The sequence below is a fragment of the Mustela erminea genome, chromosome 3, assembly GCF_009829155.1.
Source record: "Mustela erminea isolate mMusErm1 chromosome 3, mMusErm1.Pri, whole genome shotgun sequence".
In the NCBI taxonomy this organism is placed as follows: domain Eukaryota; kingdom Metazoa; phylum Chordata; class Mammalia; order Carnivora; family Mustelidae; genus Mustela; species Mustela erminea.
In genome coordinates, this window is record NC_045616.1 from 135,186,003 (window position 1) to 135,208,368 (window position 22,366).

The following is a 22,366-nucleotide window of genomic DNA, read 5'->3' on the forward strand; positions in this document are numbered from 1 at the left end:
GTGAAGAGGAGGGCGAGGAGGGAGCCGCAGCATGCCTCCGAAAAAAATGCTTTTCCAGGCTAGACAGAGCTCGAGATCTGCTTGTCGGGGACTTCTGTCCCCGGTCAGTCAGCGGGACCAGGACTGGGGCAAAGGAAGCCGGCTCCGGTCGTGATCGCAGGGTCCTGGGATCGAGTCCCGCATGGGGTCCTATGCTCAGCGGCGAGCCTGCACCCCCTCGCCCACCTCCCGCACCTGCCTCTCTGCCTACTCGTGATATCTGTCAAATAAATGAACAAAATCTTAAAAAAAAAAAAGTCACTAGGACGGCGAGTACAGATACTGTCCTTCTTAGTGCTGTAGATTGCCCACCCGGGCTGTGAAGAGCCGTGTGCGACCCTTTTCTTTACGGGTCCAGAGAGGTCCCCACAGCGGAGGGGACGTGCCGGGAGTTCCACGTCGGTCGGTTATCAAGCAGTTCCCAGGCAAGCGCTGCGCAGCGCCGGGGCGCTCAGGCGGCGAGCGTCTGAAGCGCGCCCGGCGGATGAAGTGCCGGCGGAAGCTGAGGAGACCGCGGCAGTCCCGCGGCGGGAGGCGGAAGCCTCGAGCCGGGAGCTCTCCTAGGCTCGAAAAGAGGGGCGGGAACTCGGAGCGCCCGGGTGCAGAGGCGGAGGGAGGGAGGAGCATCACGAGCTTCCCGCCCGCGCTCGGAGCAGGCGCCCTGGCGGTGCCCGCGTCTCCTCCCCCGCCTTCCCCGGTCGCCGGGGCGCAGGGCTCGCGTCTGGGCCTCTGGCGGTCGCCCTCCCGCCTCCTCGCTACGCTGCCCGCTTCGTCCTCCGCCTCGCCGCGCCTTCCTCGCCTCGGACGGGCGGCGTCCCCGGCGGAGGTAACTGCCCGCGGATTCCTGCCGCTCACGACCCCGGCCCCCTCCCGGCACGGCTCGGCCGCCCCTTCCACCCTCGCGTCGTGCCCGTCCGCGATTTTCCTTGCTCCTTACTCCCCTCCTCCCGCCGCACCCCGTCCCCACGTCCTTCCCTCGCGCTCGGCCCTGCCCAGCCGCCCCGCGTCGTCCTCCCGCCGCAGCATCCTCGGGCTGACCGAGGCGCGGGAGCTCCCGGGGCCGCGTCGCCCTCCGGCCGGCGTGGGACGAACCCCGGGGAGCGCCAGCCCTCGGCCGGGCGCTGGTCCTCCAGTCCCGGGCGGTCCCGGGGGGCGCCGCGGCGAGCACCCCGCCCGGGAGAGGGCCGCCCTCCCTACCAAGCCTACGCCGCGGGGTGGGGCGGAAAACCCCGGAGGGGTCCCTGGGGCTGATCCAGGGACTTTGGCGAGGTGGTCGTGGGGGACACTTCTTTGACGTTCTTCAGTATCAGTAGAGCACTGAGGAATAGGTGCGGTGTCTTAGGCTCGTCTCTGGTGGGAAAAAAGCAGAAGTTGAATTATTCTCTGGGAATTGCGTTCGCCAGTGAGTTTTGATTAAAGGTACTTTGTTGGGGTAAGACAACATATTTTTCCTCCTAATCTACTTTGTGAGTTACTGAGTTTTTTATTTCTTCTTTCCATTAACTGATTTTGTTTCGTGATGTTTATTATTATCTGTAGCATTAGGGTTAAAAAAAATTTTTTTTTAAATATTTTTATTTATTTGACACAGAGAGATCACAAGTAGGCAGAGAGGCAGGCAGACACAGAGGAGGAAGCAGGCTCCCGGCGGAGCAGAGAGCCCGATGCGGGACTGGATCCCAGGACCCTGAGATCATGACCTGAGCCGAAGGCAGAGGCTTTAACCCACTGAACCACCCGGGCGCCCTGTAGCATTCGGTTTTGACTGCCAGTTCACTCTGAGGCAGAAGTAATCTTTGCCATGAAACAGGAGGTGAGAACATCCACTAGACTTCAAAAGCTGAAAGACCATCCATCATCATCAAATCCTGTAGGACCGTCTTTACACCTTGAGCCATCTTTTTATCCTTAACATGAAAGGTTATATGTCCATACTATTGATATATTTTATTTATTATTATTTTTTAAAGATTTTATTTACTTGTTAGAGAGAGCTAGCAAGAGTGGGGTTAGGTGTAGAGGGCAGAGGGAGAGACACTCTGCTTCTCTCCCGGCTGAGCAGGGAGCCAACCCCAGGACCCTGGGATCATGACCTCAGCGGAAGGCTGAATGTATTGAGCCAGAGCCACCCAGGTGCCCCCTTCTGAACTATTTTAAAGCAAATTCCTGGCATAAATACTTAAGTATATACTGTATATCTCATACCTAGGAGAGGTAAGCACCCTTGGAAAAAAACCCCAAACCTATAATAGAATTACAAAATACCACCAAAAATAACATTAATTCCTTAATGGTATTTAATACTCTGTCATATTAATTTTCCTCTTTTTTGAATTTGAAATTGAGGTTTATGGAAAAATTGCAAAAATAATAATAAAGAACACCTATACTCTTACCCAGTTTGCCCACTTGTTTATTTATTTATTTATAAGATATTATTTTATTTTTTATTTATTTGAGAGAGAGCAAGAGAGTGAGAGAGAGCATGAGAGGGGAGAAGGTCAGAGGGAGAAGCAGACTCCCCATGGAGCTGGGAGCCGGATGCAAGACTCCATCCCAGGGAGTCCAATATGATCACCTGAGCTGAAGGCAGTCACTTAATCAACTGAGCCACCCAGGCGCCCTCCACTTGTTTATATTTTACGCATGCTTTTTCTTTCTGTTTATACATGTGCGCACACCTTATTTGTTCTGAACTGTTTGAGAGTGGATTGCATGCATCATGCCTCTTTCTGCCTTACTACTCAAGTAGGACGATATGTATTTCCTAAGAGCAATGATGCTTTTTTTTTTTTTTTTTAAAGATTTTATTTATTTGTTAGAGAGATACAGAGCGCAAGCACAGGCAGACAGAGTGGCAGGCTACAGGCAGAGGGAGTAGCAGGCTCCCTGCCGAGCAAGGAGCCCGATGTGGGACTCGATCCCAGAACGCTGGGATCATGACCTGAGCCGAAGGCAGCTGCTTAACCAACTGAGCCACCCAGGCGTCCCAGATGCTTTTTTTTAAAAAAGATTTTATTCATTCATTCATTCAGATACTCTTTTATGTAAACAAGTACATTTATCAAATTCCCCAAGTTTAACACTGACATGTTACTTTTATCTGTGCTATTGTCTGTATTTCCAGTTATGTCAAGTGTCACAATAATATCCTTTACAGCTAATTTTCTTTTCTAGTACAAGATACAGTTCAGGATATTTCATTTCATTTAACTGTCTTATATCGTTAAACTTCTTTAACTTCGAATAGTTCTTGAGCCTTTCTTTCTCATGATACTGATATTTTTAAGGGCTAATAGCCTATTTATATCAAAGTCTTCAATATGAATTAGTTTCCTCATGAATAGAGTTAGGTTTGAAATTTTTGGTTGGAATACAATATAAATAATATTGTGTCTTTTTCAAATTTCATAATCAGAGGAGCATAATGTCTCCCTCTTAGAGGTTAGATGTTAATTTATTTTCTCCACTATCATTTTTTTGTCCTTTCCACTATTATTTTCCCCTTTTTTGTAAACTTAAGTACAGTTGACCTTTAAAGCACCTGGGGGTTAGGAGTTTCAACCCCCATCCCCATGCAGTTGAAAATCTGCTGACCACAGAAAAGCTAAACTACTAATAGCCTACAGTTGGCCATGCCTTACCGATAACAAATATTTAACACATATTTTGTATGTTGTATGTATTATATGCTGGATTATAGTATAGTAAGCTAAAGAAAAGAAAATGGCATTAATAAAATCTAAGAGAAAATACATTTACAATACTATACCATATTTATTAAAAAACAAAATCTGTGTATAAGTGGATCCTCATAGTTCAAACCTGTGTTGTTCAAGCGTCAGCTGCAATTGTGGGCCAGTACCTCCAGATTATGTAAATATCCTGTGCTTTATCAGAATGCTCCCTCTCCCTCTGCCTGGTTTAGCATCTGTTGATGGTTCATCCCTAAGCAGTTTTAACTATGACAGTTGCAAAATGGTGATTTTCTACATCTACCCTCAGATCAGTGAGGCCTTGTTTATTCTTTATTTAATTGATTGTAACCTATTGCTTATCTTTATTTTGATGCTAAGATGGTCTCAAATATGACCTGTGGGATTTGGCCCATCAGTCTTAACCCACTGAGCCACCCAGGCGCCCCTGGCCCATCAGTCTTGGTCGGTCCTTCCCTTCCTTCTAGAAAGAAAGTTTCTAGAGTATTTATTTATTTGAGAGAGAGAAAGAGAGTGCGTGTGCATGTGTGCTCACAGGGTTGGGGGCGGGGGAGAGTGGAGAGGTAAAGAATCCCAAGCAGACTCTTCTCAGCATGGAGCCCTAAGTGTGGCTCAATCCCGTGATCCCGAGACTCTTGACTTGAACTGAAACCAAGAGTTGGGTGGTTAACCAACTAAGCCTCCCAGGCACTCCTTGGTCCTGTTTGCTTTTGACATGCCCCCGTTATATGTTTGCTTCCTTACTTTGGAATAAGATGTTGCAGGTCCATTTGTTTCCTTCACTATCTCTGCCCTGAAATCAGCTGTTTTTCAAGGTTTCTCTGACTGAGGAATGGTAGTTAGAAACCAAAGTCTGGGGGTGCCTGGGTGGCTCAGTCAGTTAAGTATCTGACTTCGGCTCAGGTCATGATCTTGGGGTGCTGGGATCAAGTCCCATGTCATTGGATCGGGCTTTTGTGCTCAGCAGGGAATCTGTTTCTCCTTCTCCCTCTGCCCCTCACCCCACTTGTGGTTTTTCTCTCTCTCTCAAATGAGTAAGTTGGATCTTAAAAAAGCAAAACAAAACAAGAAAGAAAAGAACCCAAAATCTGGGTGCTAGGTTTGCTCATTGCTACTAGAGTGTCATTGCTTCTATAGGCCCCTTTAGAAGACAGAACTTGAAATCATGAGGGTTTTTTTTTTTTTTTAAGATTTATTTATTTGACAGACAGAGTTCACAAGTAGGCAGAGAGGGAGGCAGAGAGAGAGGGAGAAAGCAGGCTCCCTGCTGAGCAGAGAGACCAATGTGGGGCTCGATCCCAGGACCCGGAGATCATGACCTGAGCCGAAGGCAGAGGCTTTAACCCATTGAGCCACCCAGGCGCCCCTGAAATCATGAGTTTTTATACTGACACATCTAGTTCCTATCCAGCCCTTTAGGGCTCTTCATTATGTTTCCCCATTCTTTGGTTTCCATTTCTTCTACAATGAAAATGCTGGCTCCCATATATATATATATATATGAAATACACACACACACACACATTCATTTGCTCACTCCTACAATATACAAAAAATAGTTTCATAATTTCTATACTCTTACCCCTGGTAAAAACAAACCTACTAAGAAGTTTGAGATTTGTTTGTAGTTTTTTTTCTCTTCAGTTTGAGAGTATATCATCAAAATACTGTATTTAAAAGTTACTTGAATTAATCCTTTTTCTTTTCATTGTGGTTATTTTACTCATTTGAAATATAGCCAGATTTGCATCTCTTTGTATTAAGTTTTATGTCCCCACCAATTCTTGTTTATTAATATAATTCCAAAAGCCAAAACTGTACAAAAAGGTGTATTAAGTATCCTCTCCCCAGCCTTTTCACTTTGCCACCCCCACCCCATGGTAGTTAACCTATTTTGTTAATTTTTGTTCTATTTTTGTTTCTTTTTACAAAGTTAAATGATGCTTATGTTATTTTCTTCTGCTTACGTACAAAGTTGCATACTAGGTATACTCTCTATCTCTCTCTCTTTTTTTTTTTTTTTTTTTTTTAAGATTCTATTTATTTATTTGACAGAATGGGGGAGTGAGAATACAAACAGAGGGAGTGGAAAAGGGAGAAGTGTGCTCTCTGCCAAGCTGGGAGCCTGATATGGGGCTGGATCCCAGGACCCTGGGATCATGACCTGAGCCAAAGGCAGACACTTAAGGACTGAGCCACCCAGGCACCCCTAGGTATACTCTTTTTTAAAAGTAGACTCCACACCCAAATAAGGCTCAAACCCCAGTTCTGGAGTGGCTTGTTGTACTAACTGTGCCGGGTAGACACCTCACATATGCAATTTTGCACTTTACTTTTCTCTCTCTTTTTATTAAATAGTAAGTGAAGCTTGTTTTATTTATTAAAAGATTTTATTTATTTGTCAGAGAACAAGTAGGGGAAGTGTGGCAGGCAGAGGGAGAAGCAGGCTACCTGCTGCAGAAGGAGCCAGATGTGGGATTCAATCCCAGGACGTTGGAGTTCTGAACTGAGCCAAAGGCAGATGCCTTAACAGACTGAGCCACCCAGGCATCCCTGCACTTTACTTTTTTTCAATTAACAATGTATTTCAGAAATCACAGGTCACAGAGTTCTTTCTCTTTTTTTTTTTTTTTTTTTGAGATCTTACTCTTTTTGGCAGCTGCTGAATATCTATTTCTAACTGTTTTTATTTAAATTAAGGTCCAAAAAGATCTTTGTATATTACATTTGGTTATTATGTTTCTTGACACTCCCCCCTTATAAATATATATATGTGTATATCTATATATAATACATATATAGCAGTTTCTTCCCCTTCCCACTTTTTAAAAAAGATTTTATTTGTTTTAGAACATGTGTGAGTGGGGAAGGGGCAGAGAGAGAGGGAGAGAAAGAATCTCAAGCAGGCTCTCCACTGAGTGTGGAGCCCAACTTGGGGCTCCATCGCATAACCCTGAGATCATTACCAGTGCTGGAATCAAGAGTCAGATGCTTAACTGACTGAGCGACCCAGGTGCCCCTCTCCCTTTAAAGTACCATTTATTTGTTGAAACTGCATCAGTTATCCTGGAGCATTTTTTTTTTTTTTAAAGATTTTATTTATTTATTTGACAGAGAGAAATCACAAGTAGATGGAGAGGCAGGCAGAGAGAGAGAGAGGGAAGCAGGCTCTCCGCTGAGCAGAGAGCCCGATGCGGGACTCGATCCCAGGACTCTGAGATCATGACCTGAGCCGAAGGCAGCGGCTTAACCCACTGAGCCACCCAGGCGCCCTCCTGGAGCATTTTTTACACTCTGAATTTGGTTGATTTTATTCTCCTTGGTGTATTTAATATGTTCCTTTACTTTATTTATTTCTTGTCAATTGGTGTTTAGAGTCAGATACAGATTAAGGTTCAGTTTTAACTTTTTATCTTTTTAAGAATGTTTCAGTGGCGCCTGGTTAGCTCAGTTGATTAAATGTCTTGCCTTTGGCTCAGGTCATGATCTTGGGGGTCCTGGGATCGAGCACGGTGTTGGGCTCCCTGCTCAGTGGGGAGTTTGCTTCTCCCTCTCTTTCTACCCCTCCCCCACCCACTGCTCATTCTCTCTCTCTCTCTCAAATCTTAAAAAAAAAGAATATTTCATAGATAGTTTTGTGTACTTCCCAACTATGTAGCAACGTATCAGGAGGAATATAATGTCTTTGTCTCATAGTTAGTAATTTTAAGATGGTAGGCCATGTCAGTTCACCTAATAAATTTCTCCGTCTACTTTCATCTAATAGTTTTAGCAATCACTGACACTGTTGAGTAGATCTAGATCTGTTATTTTATTAGGAACTGCAAATGATGCTTTTCTGATGAAATCATTCCTCTTGCATTTGGTTAGCTTTTCTTTAAAGAGATTTATTTATTTTAGAGAGTGCGTGTGCACAAGTGGGAGAGGGGTACAGAGAGAGGAAAAGACTTGAAAGCAGGCTCCCCACTGAGTGCAGAGCCCCAAATCAGAGCTCTGTCCCATTACCCTGAGATCATGACCTGAGCCAAAATCAAGAGTCAGGAATTTAACTGACTGAACCACCCATGCACCCATGGTTACCTATTTTTAAAGGTTTTCTTTTATTTATTTTTATTTATAGTTTTATTTATATTTAAAGTTTATAAAAATAGTATCTCAGGACATGGTCATTTAGATTATTAGGGTTCTAAGCAATTGAAAAACTGTTACAGTATAAAATATGAGGATGTCTAGCATCTTAATAGGTCCTCTTTGGTGTACTTGAATAGTTTTTCTTTTAAAGCTTATTTTATAAAAAAAGTTCAGCTACTTTCTTATTAAAGATGACATTAATCATACCAAATAAATTCAGCATTTTTGGATGTCATAAACTAAATAGAATTAGGAATATAACATTAAAAAAAAGAAAGAATAAGGCTATGATTGAATATAGGTCATGGCCAAATTACATATGATTTTTTGATTTTAAAAATGAAAAAAGCTAATTTGGAACACTCAGAAACTTACAGGAAAATTGCATATATAGTACAAGGATCTTTCATAACTCATTTGAGAGTGAGTGACAAACTGATGTTCTCTTACCTCGGAATATTTTAGTGTGTGTTTTCTGCAAACAAGGACATTACCTACATATATGGAAGATACCCATCAAAATCAGAAAATTAAGATTCCTACATTACAACCATATCATCCTCAGTTTCTCTTTCTATGCAAGTTTTTCCAGTTGCCAATATTGTCCTTTATCATGAAAAGATAAAATGTACAGTTACTTATTGCAATTCATTTAGTTATCAGGTTTTCCACTTGGGACCAGTCTCTTGATCTTTTTCCCAACTTTCATAACCTTAAAACTTTTGAAGATTTCAGATCAGTTATTTTGTAGGATGTCCCTCAATTTGGGTTTGCCTAATACATCCTTGTGATTAGGTTCAGGTTATGTATCTTTTGCACATATGTCACAGAGACATTTTTCTCATTTTACCTATTAGGCGACACATTCTCCAGTTGATCCATTTTGATAATTTTCATTTTTTTAAAGATTTTATTTATTTATTTGACATAGAGAAAGAGAGAGCACAAGCAGGCAGAGTGGCGGGCAGTGGGAGAGAGAGAAGCAGGCTCCCTGCTGAGCAAGGAGCCCAATGCGGGACTTGATTCCAGGACTCTGGGATCATGACCTGAGCTGAAGGCAGCCGTTTAACTGACTGAGCCACCCAGATATCCCAATAATTTTCATTTTGATCACTGGATTAAACGGAGGCTGCCTGGCTTCTTCATTATAAAGTTACTCTTTTTTGCAATTAATGAGTACTTTATAGGGTATTTTTATACTTTGAAACAATGTGAATATACCATTTTAAATAAAATGTTCAATTGATTACTTATTCATAATTATATAGAGTCATGGTTTCTTCTTTTTAAGGTAAGGTATTGAGAATACATTTAGTATCTCATATCTCAAATAGCTCAATGAGAGAAGTGTCAAAGTCACAGTATGAAAAGAGCATGTGGGATGGAGATACTATTGTGGCCAACCTTGGGAAATACAACCTATGACACCAAGAAAAGCATATTGCATAGAAATTTTATTGTCAAGATCTTTTCCTAGTTTATTTTTATCTTTTTAGTCTGAGGAAAAACTTATGAAAAAAAAAAGCAAATGCTTTTTGCCTGTTTGAGATACGAGATACTAAATGTATTCTCAGTATCTTACCTTAAGAAGTGAGTTAATTTGAGATGATGGAAAAGCAATTTACTATGTGAACATTCTAAATTAGAATCCTCAGTAAATCTTTTGGGCTATTTATTATTATTGTAATTTTTTTACAGCATCTCGGGGACTGTTTACTTAATTGGTCATTGTTACCTTGACAAGCATGGAAATAAGATTAGAAGTTTTGACATCAACAAGTATCAACCAGAAAAAGCCTTGGCCAAGAGTCTCCTGGTTAGGACAGGTGGGTTTTTCTTTCTTCATATAGTAACAGCTGTAATAATGTGTTAAATGTATACTTTGCCTCTAAGATAGAATGTTCTCTGGTCTTAAACCACCATATTTAGAAGAATCATGTGCTCACAGAACAGGATTTTTTTGTGGGTTTTTTTCTTTTTTCTTTTTTTCTTTCTTTTTTTTTTTTCTTTTTTTCTTTTTATGGTGAGCAAGTTAGCTTTTCCAGAAAGGTTAAATGGTTAGTCTAAAAGAAATATTTTACTTTCAAAAAATTTTTTTCGTCTTATTACATTTAAGGTTGAAATGGCGTATATCAAGGGGAGTTTTTTTTGTTGTTGTTCATTTGTTTTATTTATTTAGTTATTTATTTAAAAGATTTTATTTATTTATTTGACAGGGAGAGATCACAAGTAGGCGGATAGGCAGGCAGAGAGGGGAGAAAGCAGGCTCCCTGCCAAGCAGAGAGCCTGATGCGGGACTTGAATCCAGGATCCCGAGGTCACCCAGCCGAAGGCAGAGGCTCAACCCACTAAGCCATCCAGGTGCCCTGTTCATTTGTTTTAAAGATTTTATTTCTTTATTTGAGAGAGAGAATGAGAGAGAGAGAGCATGAGAAGAGGGAGGGTCAGAGGGAGAAGCAGACTCCCCTGCCAAGCAGGGAGCTTGATGTGGGACTCAGTCCCGGCACTCCAGGATCATGACCTGAGCCGAAGGCAGTCGCTTAACCAGCTGAGCCACCCAGGTGCCCGGGGAGCTGTTTTTTATTTTTATTTTTATTTATTTATTTTTTAAAATATTTTATTTATTCTACAAGTAGGCAGAGAGAGAGAGGAGGAAGCAGGCTCCCTGCTGAGCAGAGAGCCCAATGTGGGACTTGATCCCAGGACCCTGAGATCATGACCTGAGCCAAAGGTAGAGGCTTTAACCCACTGAGCTACCCAGGCGCCCCTAAGATTGTATTTATTTGAGAGAGAGAACATGAGCAGGGGGAGGGAGAAAGAAAGAGAGAGAGAGAGAGGAAGATTCAGACTCCCTGCTGAGCATGGAGCATGACTTGGGGCCCAATCCCAGGATCCCGAGATCATGACCCAAGCTGAAGTCTGACACTTAACTGACTAAGCCACCCAGGTGCCCTTCAAAGGGAGTTTTTTTTTTTTTTTAAGATTTTATTTATTTATTGGACAGACAGAGATCACAAGTAGGCAGAGAGGCAGCCAGAGACAGAGAGAGGGGGAAGCAGGCTCCCCATTGAGCAGAGAGCCTGATTCGAGGCATGATCCCAGGACCCTGGGATCATGACCTGAGCTGAAGGCAGAGGCTTTAACCCACTGAGCCACCCAGGTGTCCCCAAAGGGAGCTTTTTAATGAAAAATGTTAATTTAAATATAATTAACATAATGATGTTATATTGATTTCAGGTGTATAACATATTCTACAGTTCTGTGCATTAATTGTTGCTCCTCACAAATAGTCACCATCTGTCATCATATAACATTGTTACAATGTTATTGAGTACATACCCAATGCTGTACTTTTCATCTCTATAACTTATTTGTGACTGGACTTCTGTGCCTCTTAATCCCGTTCAACAATTTTGCCCATCTCCCCACTTATCTCACCTCTGGGAAAGTCCACTTTGTGCTCTCTCTCTCTCTCTCTCTCTCTCTGACAAATAAATGAATAAAATCTTAAAAAAGAAATTCAGGAATGCCTGGGTGGCTCAGTCTGTTAAGTGGCTGCCTTCAGCTCAGGTCAGGATCCCAGCATCCTAGGATGGAGTCCCACATTAGTCACCTTGCTTAGTCAGGAGCCTGCTTCTCCCTCTGCTTGGCACTTCCCCTGCTTGTTCTTGCTCTCTCTCTCTCTGAAGAATAAATAAATAAAATCTTTAAAAAATAAAGTAAAATCCAGTAGTGGAATTAGTGGATCACATGGTATTTGTATTTTTAATTTTTTGAGGAAATTCCATACTATTTTCCACAGTGGCTGAACCAATTTATATTTCTACCAACAGTGCACAAGAGTCCATTTTTCTTCATATCTTTGCCAAACACTTGTTATTTCTGTTTTGTTTTGTTTTTTTAAGATTTTATTTGTAAGTAATCTCTACACCCAGCGTAGGGCTCAAACTCACAGCCAGAGACCAAGAGTTGCATAGTCTACTGACTGAGCCAGCCAGGTGCCCCTTTTGTCTTTTTTTTTTTTTCTTTAAAGATTTTGGTTATTTATTAAAGAGGGAAAACCAGCAGGGAGAGGGGCAGAGGGAGAGCCAGAAAATCTCAAGCAGACTCCCCGCTGAGCATAGAGCCCAAAGCAGGGCTTGAACTCAGGACCTTGAGATCATGACCTGAGCTGAAACCAAAACTCAGACGCTTGATTGAGCCATGTAGGTGGCCCCCTTCTTATCTTTTTGATTTTAGTCATGCTGACAGGTGTTAAGTGATATATTTCAGTGTGATTTTGATTTGCACTGACCTGATGATTAGTGATTTTGAGCATCTTTTCATGCATCTGTTGGCCATCTATATGTCTTTTGTAGAAAAATGTCTATTCAGGTCCTCTGCCCATTTTTTAATTGGATTATTTGGGGTTTTTTGGTGTACAGTTGTATAATTTCTTTTTATACTTTGCATTTTAACCTCTTACCAGATCTATCATTTGCAAATATCTTCTACCATTCAGCAGATTGCCTTTTTGTTTTGTTGATGGTTTCCTCCTGCGTGGTGCAAAAGCTTTTTTGTGTAACCAAAAGAGAATATTTAATCTTCTGAACCTTTCTTTACTGGAATAATCAGTGAAGTGTTTCCTCCCATTGTGATTTGCATGAGTACTCAATAAAAGTGCCTCGTAGAACTTAGAATAAAGATGGGCCAGAATATACCAGCAATCCAGGAACACCATTCACATTTTCTTTAGGGAAAATTGGCAAACCTATAAAATCCTCTTAGAAAATGTAATAATTATGAAAATTTAAAAACTTGGTGTTTAGAATCATTCCTGTGGGAAATTACATTGTTAACTTCCTCTAGAACAGTGTCTCTTGAATTTTCCAGTGATTCAGAGTCATCTGATGCCCAACCCAGAACTTGAACTCACAACCCTGAGATCAAGACCTAAGCTGAGATTGAGTCAGATATTTAACCAACTGAGCCACTCAGCTGCCCCTTTTGCTGGTGATCTTTTTAAAACAAGTGTTGGGCCCCACTCTTGGAATTCCTGATTGAGTAGGTCTGGGTGGAGAGGATGCTTTTCTAACAAGGTCTTACGTGTTGCTAATAGTATTGGTTAGGTAGTACTTTGAAAACCACTGCCCTAAAATATATGAAAACAAGGTTCATTCAAAACAGCATGCTTTTTCTAGATAATAAAAAATAATCAGAGCCTGGGGTTTATACATTTCAGAAGCCATACCTGTTTTAATCTAGGTAAATAGTTTAAAAACTTGCCCATACTACTTTTCATATTGATGAAATTAACACATAACTCCATTTTGGCTAGCAGAATTGGAAGATACTACTATAATTTTAAAAATCAAAAAGATTTAGATGCAAACATTAGGTTATCCTACCTAGTGATTCTTTTTTTTTTTTTTTTAAAGATTATTTATTATTTATTTCACAGACAGAGATCACAAGTAGGCAGGGAGGCAGACAGAGAGAGAGAGGTGGAAGCAGGCTCCCCGCTGAGCAGAGCCCGATGCGGGGCTCGATCCCAGAGCCCTGAGATCATGACCTGAGCCGAAGGCAGAGGCTTTAACCCACTGAGCCACCCAGGCACCCCCCTACCTAGTAATTCTATTAAGAAATATTTTAAGACAGAGTGAAAAAAATCTCCAGGTTACCTAATCATTTTATTATTATACTATCATAATATATAACATTCATAATATAATAATAATTTTATTATTTGTGGTACAAGTGTATAATCTTTCTTGAATGTTACTTTATTTCCCTTTCTGGGATTGTTTAGGTTAGAGGTTGAACGAACTTCTGGCACCTCTTAAGTCTCACATGTTTCTTCTCTTAGGAAAATGAAGCTGTTTTTCTTTTGGATGATAAATTCATAAATGAAATTAATTTGCTATCAGGAAGAACAAAGAAGAAAATTCCTTGTCTGCAGCCTTTACTGAAGGATGCTATTGTCCTAACAACATCCATTAATGGTTAAGTAGTACTAATATTTTCAAAAGGCTAGATTAATTGTGTTTGTTCATAATTTGGGGCAATATCAAGGGAAATATTAGATTATAAGTGTTGTATTTCCTTTTTGGAAACAGATGCCTGGCTGGCTGGGGTACTCACTACAGGGGAGCTTTTTCTTTGGAACAAGGATCAAGATTGCTTAAAAACTATACAGACAACTGAAGAGCCTAAGAAAATGATTCAAGCTGCAATAGGTAGGAGTTTTTTATTTGCTTAAATTGGTTTACTTGGTAAATAGAAAGAAAAGATGAAACATTTTCCTATTACTATTTTAAAAATATATCTCTGTATGTGTGCATATATATATCTGTATATATAGAGAATATATACATATCTATGTTTTCATTTTTTTTTTTTTTAAAGATTTTATTTATTTGACAGACGGAGATCACAAGAAGGCAGAGAGGCAGGCAGAGAGACAGAGAGGAGGAAGCAGGCTCCCCACTGAGCAGAGAGCCCGATGTGGGTCTCGATCCCAGGACCCTGGGATCATGACCCGAGCCGAAGGCAGAGGCTTTAAACCACTGAGCCACCCAGGCGCCCTCTATGTTTTCTTGTATATGAATTTTTTTTGGTGGTGTTTATTTGTGATACTTAGATTTATCTTGAAGAAATGTCTGGCCTAACATATCTGATAACAATGGGTTCCTTGGGTGTCTGGATGGCTCAGTCGTTAAGCATCTGCCTTCGGCTCAGGTCGTGATTCCAGGGTCCTGGGATGGAGCCCCACATCAGGCTCCCTGCTCAGCGGGAAGCCTGCTTCTCCCTCTCCTACTTCCCCTCCTTGTTTTCCCTCTCTTGCTGTGTCTCTTTCTGTCAAATAAATAAATACAGCCTTAAAAACAACAACAACAGTGGGTTCCTAAAATCACATAACAGGTACATGATAAATGTTACTATTATTTGTACTTTTAATTTATTAGTAGTGCCTTAGTTTTATCCTGAATGGAAGCATCATTTAGGTTTCTTATTGTCAGAAGAGATGAATTATGTACTTTCTGGGAAGAATTCAGACTTCAGAAGTTTAATTAACTTTTTTTTTTTTTTTTTCAGCGAGCTCCTTGAGACTGTACTTTTATGTATCTGGAAATGGGAAGAGAGTTCTGCTTATAACTCCTTCTGGATGCATATTTCTTTGGGAATATTTGGAATTCAAGAATATCTTCTCTTCTAAAAGCCCTTCATTGGTAGGCCAGTGGTCCCAGATCATACCTGAAGAAGCAGTTCATTTGCCTTCAAATGAAGATAAAGAAGCTGTAGTGCATGCTGTTTTTATAAAAAATGAGGTAAAATCCAAATCAGACAGGGTGCTACAGGAGTTGAGATCTCTGACTCTAAGAGCAGGCACTCTTTGTGAAGCTACTGAGCAGAGTGTGTAAAGCACTGTTACATAGCTTTAGTCATCATTAATTGTCAGAGTAATTATGAAATTATTGTAGAAAAAATATTTTTACATTTCTTAGTTATATTTTTTAAAATGTTTATTAAAAATGGTTTGAACTCCAAAAAAACTATTAGAACTGATAAATGAATTCAGTAAAGTCATAGGATATGAGGTGGTTATATAGAAATATCTTGCATTTCTCTACAATAAAAATGATGTAGCAAAAAGAGAAATTAGGAAAACAATTTCATTTATAATTGCACCAAAAAGAATAAAATACCTAGGAATAAACTTAACCAAGGAGGCGAAAGATCTGTATTCTGAAAACTTTTTAAACATTGATTAAAGAAATTGAAGATGACACAAACAAATGGAAAGATATTCCATGCTCATGAATTGGGAGAACGAGTATTGTTGAAATGTCCATGCTACCCAAAGCAGTCTACAGATTTAATACAATCCCTATCAACATAACAACATTTTTCAAAGAACTAGAACAAATAAACCCCAATTTGTACAGAGCACAAAAGATCCCGAGCAGCCAAAGCAGTCTTGGAAAAGAAGAGCAAAGCTGGAGGTGATCAAAACAGTACAGGGCAGGCACAAAAATAGACACATAGCTCAGTGGAACAGAACAGAGAACCTAGAAATAAACCCATGCATAGATGGTTAGTTAGTCTATGAGGAAGGAAGCAAGAATATATAGTGGGGGTGGGGGGGCGCCTGGGTGGCTCAGTGGATTAAGCCAGGTCATGATCTCAATGTCCTGGGATCGCACCCCACATCAGGCTCTGCTCAGCGGGGAGCATACTTCCCCCCTCTCTCTCTCTTCCTGCCTCTCTACCTACTTGTGATCTCTGTCTGTCAAATAAGTAAATAAAATCTAAGAATAAGAAAACAAAAAATTGAGTTAGTGCACATCAACTATTTGCTTAAACTATAAGTTTCTGTTTATATAATTGTCTACTCTCTTTAAAAAAAAAGAAAAAGAATATATAGTGGGGGAAAAGACAGTCTCTTCAACAAATGCTGTTGAGAAAACTGGACCATTTTCTTAAACCACACACACACAAAAACTCAAAATAGATTAAAGACCTAAGTGAAACCTGCAACTATAAAATTCCTAGAAGAAAGCATAAGCAGGGGCGCCTGGGTGGCTCAGTGGGTTAAGCCGCTGCCTTCAGCTCAGGTCATGATCTCAAGGTCCTGGGATCGAGTTCCGCATCGGGCTCTCTGCTCAGCGTGGAGCCTGCTTCCTCCTTTCTCTCTCTGCCTACGTCTCTGCCTACTTGTAATCTCTCTCTGTCAAATAAATAAATAAAATCTTAAAAAAAAAAAAAAAGAAAGCATAAGCAGTAATTTCTTTGACATCAGCTTTAGAAACATTTTCCTAGATGTATCTCCTCTGGCAAAGGAAACAGCTATTGGAAATACACAAAAATAAAAAGCTTATGCACAGGGAAGGAGGAAGCCATCAGCAAAACAAAAAGAGAGTTTATTGAACTGGAGAAGATAATTTTCAAATTTTTTTAAAGGGTTAATATCCAAAGTATACAAAAAACTTATACAACTCAACACCAAAAACCCACAAATAATCCAATTAAAAAATGGGCAGAGGACCTGAATAGACATTTCTCTACAGAAGGCCTCAGCTGCATGAAAAATTGCTCATCATCACTAATCATCAGGGAAGTGCAAACCAAAATTATACTGAGATCTATCACCTGATGCCTGTCAATGACTAGTATCAAAAAGATAAGATATAACATGTGTTTGACAAGGATGTGGAGAAAAGAACCTTCATGTACTGTTGGTGGGAATATAAATTGGTACAGCTACCTTGGAAAACAGTATGGAGTTTCCTCAAAAAATTAAAAACAGAAATATCATGTGATCCACTAATTCCACAACTGGATATTTACCCAAAGAACACAAAAACACTAATTCAAAAAGACATATGTACCTCTTTGTTTATTGCAGCATTATTATTTATAGTAGCCAAACTATGGTAGCAACCCAGTGTCCATCAATAAGTGAGTGGATAGGGGCGCCTGTGTGGCACAATCGTTGAGAGTCTGCCTTTGGCTCAGGTCATGATCCCAGGCTCCTGGGTCCTGGGATTGAGCCCCGCATCAGGTTCCCAGCTCAGTGGGAAGCCTGCTTCTCCCTCTCCCATTCCCACTGCTTGTGTTTCCTCTCTGGCTGTCTCTCTCTTTCAAATAAATAAATAAACCTTTAAAAAAAATAGGTAAGTGGATAAAGAAGTGGAGATATAGATAGATAGATAGATAGATAGATAGATAGATAGATAGATATGTATACATATATATTACTCAGTGATAAAAAAGAATGAGATCTTGCCATTTGTGATGACACGGATGAACCTAGAGAGTATAATGCCAAGTGAAATAAGTCAGAGGACAAATACCATGACTTCACTTACATGTTGAATCTAAAAATCAAAATGAGCAGGGGTGCCTGGGTGACTCAGTGGGTTTAGGCCTCAACCTTTGGCTCCAGTCATGATCCCAGGGTCCTGGATCGAGCCCTGTATTGGGCTCTCTGCTCTGCAGAGAGCCTGCTTCCTCCTCTCTCTCTGCCTGCCTCTCTGCCTACCTGTGATCTCTGTCTGTCAAGTAAATAAATAAAATCTTTAAAAAAAATAAAAATAAAAACGAGCAAACAAAAACAACTAAATAGATTCTTAAATACAGAGAACAACTGGTGGTTGGTTACAAGAGGGGAGTGGGTGAGATGTGGGTGAGGTATAGGTGAAATAGATAAAGGGATTAAGAGCAAACTTACCTTGAACACTGAGAAATGTGTAGAATTGTTGAATCCTTATACTGAACACTCAAAAGTAATACAACACTGTAAACTATATTTAAGTTAAAATGTGGCTCAAGTTAGAGCTTCCTTTTTCTTTCCCTAGTTTCACTTTTCCCTAGGTTTAAAATTTTATTTGCTTATTTTTTTAAAAACTTTTATTTATTTATTTGGCAGAGAGAGACCATGAGAGAGCACAAGCAGGGGGAGTGGGAGAGGGAGAAGCAAGCTCAATCCCAGGACCCTGGGATCATGACCTGTGCCAAAGGGAAGATTCTTAACAACTGAGCCACCCAGGCGTCCCGAAAATTTTATTTATTTTTACTTATTTATTTGAGTATAGTTGACACAGTGTTAAATTAGTTACAGGTATACATCATGGTGATTCAACAACACTTTATGTTATGCTGTGATTACCACAAGTATAGTTACCATCTGTCACTATGCAAAACTATTACAGTACCATTGATGATATACCCTGTGCTCTAACTTTTATTTGCATGACTCGTTACACATAACTAGAAGTCTGTACCTCCCACTCCCCTTCACCCATTTTGCCCAGCCCCCTTCTTCCTCCCCTTTGGCAACTAGCAGTTTGTTCTCTATTTATAGGTCTGATTCTGTACTTTTCCTTAGTTTTCCTTGCTTTTAAAATCTAATTAGTTTAATAATTTAAAAAGCTAGAATTGGTGATATTAAGTAAGACATTTAATTTCCAAGAAAGAACATAGTCATTAACTAAAAAACATTATAAATAGCTACATGCATTCCTTGTATGTATGGACCAACAGTTTGTTACCCAATCCACTATTGTTAAAAATTGCATTTTGAGGGGGGAGGGGGGTTGGAAGAAGGGGGTGGGATTATGGACATTGGGGAGGGTATGTGCTTTGGTGAGTGCTGCGAAGTGTGTAAACCTGGTGATTCACAGACCTGTACCCCGGGGATAAAAATATATGTTTATAAAAAATAAAAAATTAAAAAAAAAAAAGAACATTATACTTGGAAAAAAAATTGCATTTTGAAATTTTATTTTCCTCTATTATCTTCCACTGTAGGGGTAGTGCCCTAATTTAAATAATATATAACTATAAGATAAGAGAAAAATATGTAAGAATATATAAGAATCTTTCCAGTAATAGTCACAGTAAATGGCAGTGTTTGCTTGGGCATGCCTCTGGCTCAGAAATAAATTACTTACTCATTTTTTTTTTTGAAATTACTTATTCTGTAGCCTAATGTTAAAAATAAAAATACAGGGGCGCCTGGGTGGCTCAGTGGGTTAAGCCGCTGCCTTCAGCTCAGGTCATGATCTCAGGGTCCTGGGATCGAGTCCCGCATCGGGCTCTCTGCTCAGCAGGGAGCCTGCTTCCTCCTCTCTCTCTCTCTGCCTGCCTCTATGCCTACTTGTGATCTCTCTCTGTCAAATAAATAAAAAATCTTTAAGAATAAAAATACAAACAAGATTTCCATATTTTATTTTATTTATGATGAGAAATGTATGTTCTATATACCTTGATTAAATTTTAGATGAATTATATACTAAAGTTTATTAAATTTATCTACAGTTATTTGGAGATTGCTGCTTGTGTTCATTTACTTTTTATTCTGGAGAATGTCTGAAGTTGACATTTCTAGCAATTCGGTGGCATGAAAATGTATTTACACCTATAAGGTAAGGCAAAGATTTCCTTCTTCCTTGTTTTTTATCCCTTTTACAGCAGTATTTTTCCCCCATAAAAACATAACATTAGTTAAATAGAATGTGAATTTGAACTTCTGAGGCTTACAAAGCTGTTCTTCCCATAAATACTACTTTGCTATTTTAGTTTTCATTTTAAATGTTTACTCTAGGGGCGCCTGGGTGTCTCAGAACTTAAGCGTCTGCTTTCTGCTCAGGTCATGATCCCAGGGTCCTGGGATCGAGCCTCGCAATGGGCTCCCTGCTCGGCGGGGAGCCTGCTTCTTCCTCTCTCTCTCTCCTACGTGTGATCTCTGTCTGTCAAATAAATAAATAAAATCTTTAAAAAAATAAAATAAATCAATTAAGAAATAGTTTTATTGGGGTGCCTGAGTGGCTCAGTATGTTAATCATCTGACTTCTGCTTAAGTCATGATCCTGGGGTTCTAGGATGGAGCCCTGCATCCCCAGGGAATCCCTGCTCAGTGGGGAGTCTCCTTCTCCCTCTGCCTATGCCTCTACTCCCACTCATGTGCTTTCTCTCTCTGTCTCTCAAATAAATGAATTAAAAAATATATTAAAAAACAGTTTTATTTAGGGGTACCTGGCTGACTATTACAAGAGCATGCCACCCTTGATCTTGGGGTCCTTAGTTTGAGCCCGTGTTGGGAATAGGGATTACATAAAATAAATAAATAAATAAATAAAAATAAAAAGTTTTATTTATTCTAAAAAGCCCAGTAATATACAGAGTGCATTAAAAGCATTGAATGCCTAAGTAGGATTTAGTAAAATAGTGGGTTTTTTAAAATTTATTTTCTTCATTTTCATACACTAACAGTACTTTAAAATATAATTTATATAAAGTAAAATGAATAGATCTTAAGTGTATAATGAGATGGATTTTGATAAATATGTGTATAACCATCCTAATATCAAATATAGGGCATTGTCACTATTTTATTTAACTTCTAATTTTTTGTATGAAAGCTTCACACCCAGCATGGAACCCAAGGTAGGCCTTGAACTTAAAACCCTGAGTTCAGGAATTGTAGGCTCTACCAACTGAGCCAGACAGGCACCCCAGCAGCAAAATCTTTGGCACTATTTAAAAAAATCCTTTCTTCTCTACCTATTTAATTTCTGTAAAAATGTTTATAATAATAATGTAGAAATATGTGTCACCTAAACCTTTCATCAAAACAGATGAGTTTGGGGTTGACTGTGGAACATGCCTTTACTAACAAAACGCTCATAGTGAATTTGTTTAACTAGCCACTGCTCTTTGTGCCGTGGATGAAACTTCTGAACAGTAGCTAAGAGGCTCCTAATATTTGTGCACATGTAGGAATTTAGTTGTACTCCTTAAGTTTTTCGTGATGAACTAAATATTACTTTAAAAGTTACCGTATTTCCTATTTCCATTATTTCATTGCTTTCTAGTTCATTGCCATACCATGTTCATTGGGCACAACAAAACTGCCATCTGTGCAATCTGGTTCCTAAATGTGAAGCAGTGAAGTCAAGAGGAGCTCTACTTTCTGCCTTTTCAAGAGATGGTGTTGCCTTGGCAGTAACTCTTAATCAGAAAGATCCAAAGGTTGGTAAATGTAATTTGTCTTGGAAGTGACCTATAAAAGACTTAAGTCCCGTTTGGAGTTCTCATTTTTTAAATACTAATTTATGTTTTTTTAAATTGGTGTTTTCTGAGCCAATTTAATGTTGTAGATTGGTAAGGTTGTTTAAACTAGCTGCTGTAATTCCAAAACTTGGCCTTGAGAAATGAAAAAAGGGTAGCATAGGGTGCCTGGGTGGCTCAGTGGGTTAAAGCCTCTGCCTTCGGCTCAGGTCATGATCTCAGGGTCCTGGGATCGAGACCCGCATCGGGCTCTCTGCCTGGCAGGGAGCCTGCTTCCTCCTCTCTCTCTGCCTGCCTCTCTGCCTACTTGTGATCTCATTCTCTCTCTCTCTCTGTCAAATAAATAAATAAAATATTTAAAAAAAGAAAAAAGGGTAGCATAAAGGAAGAAAAAAAGACAAAGTGGTAACTGATAGCCTTAAAATATAGTCTAAAAAAGTGAGGAGTTTTAGTTTTCAGTATTGTTTTCCAGCTGGGACAAACTTCCAAGAATAGTTTATTTATACAATAATAGTCTCTAGAATTCTTTTTTTAAAGATTTTATTTATTTGAGAGAGAGAAAGCATGAGAGGGGAGAAGCAGAGGAAGAAGCAGACTTCTCGTCCAGTAGGGAGCCCGATGCGGGACTTGATCATGACCTGAGCTGAAAGCAGTTGCTTAGCCAACTGAGCCACCCAGACGCCTCTAGGTCTCTAGAATTAAAAGTAATGATTAAAGTGAAATAACTTAATGGCTTTGTTGTCTTTTTTTTTTTCCTTTCTAGGCAACTCAGGTATTGTTTATAAACACACTGAATTTTGTTACTCTCTGTGGTAGCCTGAGAGGATGTAGTAATAAGAATCCTGTGGTCCCAGCTACACTTACCAGGTAAGAACTCTTGTGTTTCTATGTAGTGTTTTGATTTTCCAATGGTTTGATAAGTTTAAGGC

At 39.9% G+C, this 22,366-nt stretch overlaps 1 protein-coding gene across 10 annotated transcripts in view; it reads left to right on the top strand.

The window, feature by feature from the left end:
- The first annotated feature begins 583 nt into the window (after window positions 1–583).
- The window catches only part of CPLANE1 (ciliogenesis and planar polarity effector 1), a 138,718-nt gene continuing 116,935 nt past the window's right edge, over window positions 584–22,366 (top strand). For 3 of the 10 annotated variants that reach the window (XM_032337574.1, XM_032337579.1, XM_032337577.1), the window contains exons 1-8: window positions 594–865; window positions 9,585–9,712; window positions 13,732–13,867; window positions 13,982–14,101; window positions 14,961–15,193; window positions 19,686–19,792; window positions 21,242–21,398; window positions 22,201–22,304. In XM_032337574.1, coding sequence (XP_032193465.1) covers window positions 9,632–9,712; window positions 13,732–13,867; window positions 13,982–14,101; window positions 14,961–15,193; window positions 19,686–19,792; window positions 21,242–21,398; window positions 22,201–22,304 — 938 coding nt within the window. In that variant the 5' untranslated portion in view covers window positions 594–865; window positions 9,585–9,631. Of the gene's footprint in view, window positions 866–924; window positions 1,459–1,758; window positions 1,853–9,584; window positions 9,713–13,731; window positions 13,868–13,981; window positions 14,102–14,960; window positions 15,194–19,685; window positions 19,793–21,241; window positions 21,399–22,200; window positions 22,305–22,366 lie in introns of those variants that run through there. The other 7 variants (XM_032337582.1, XR_004284242.1, XM_032337578.1 and 4 more) reach the window with 7 other exon arrangements.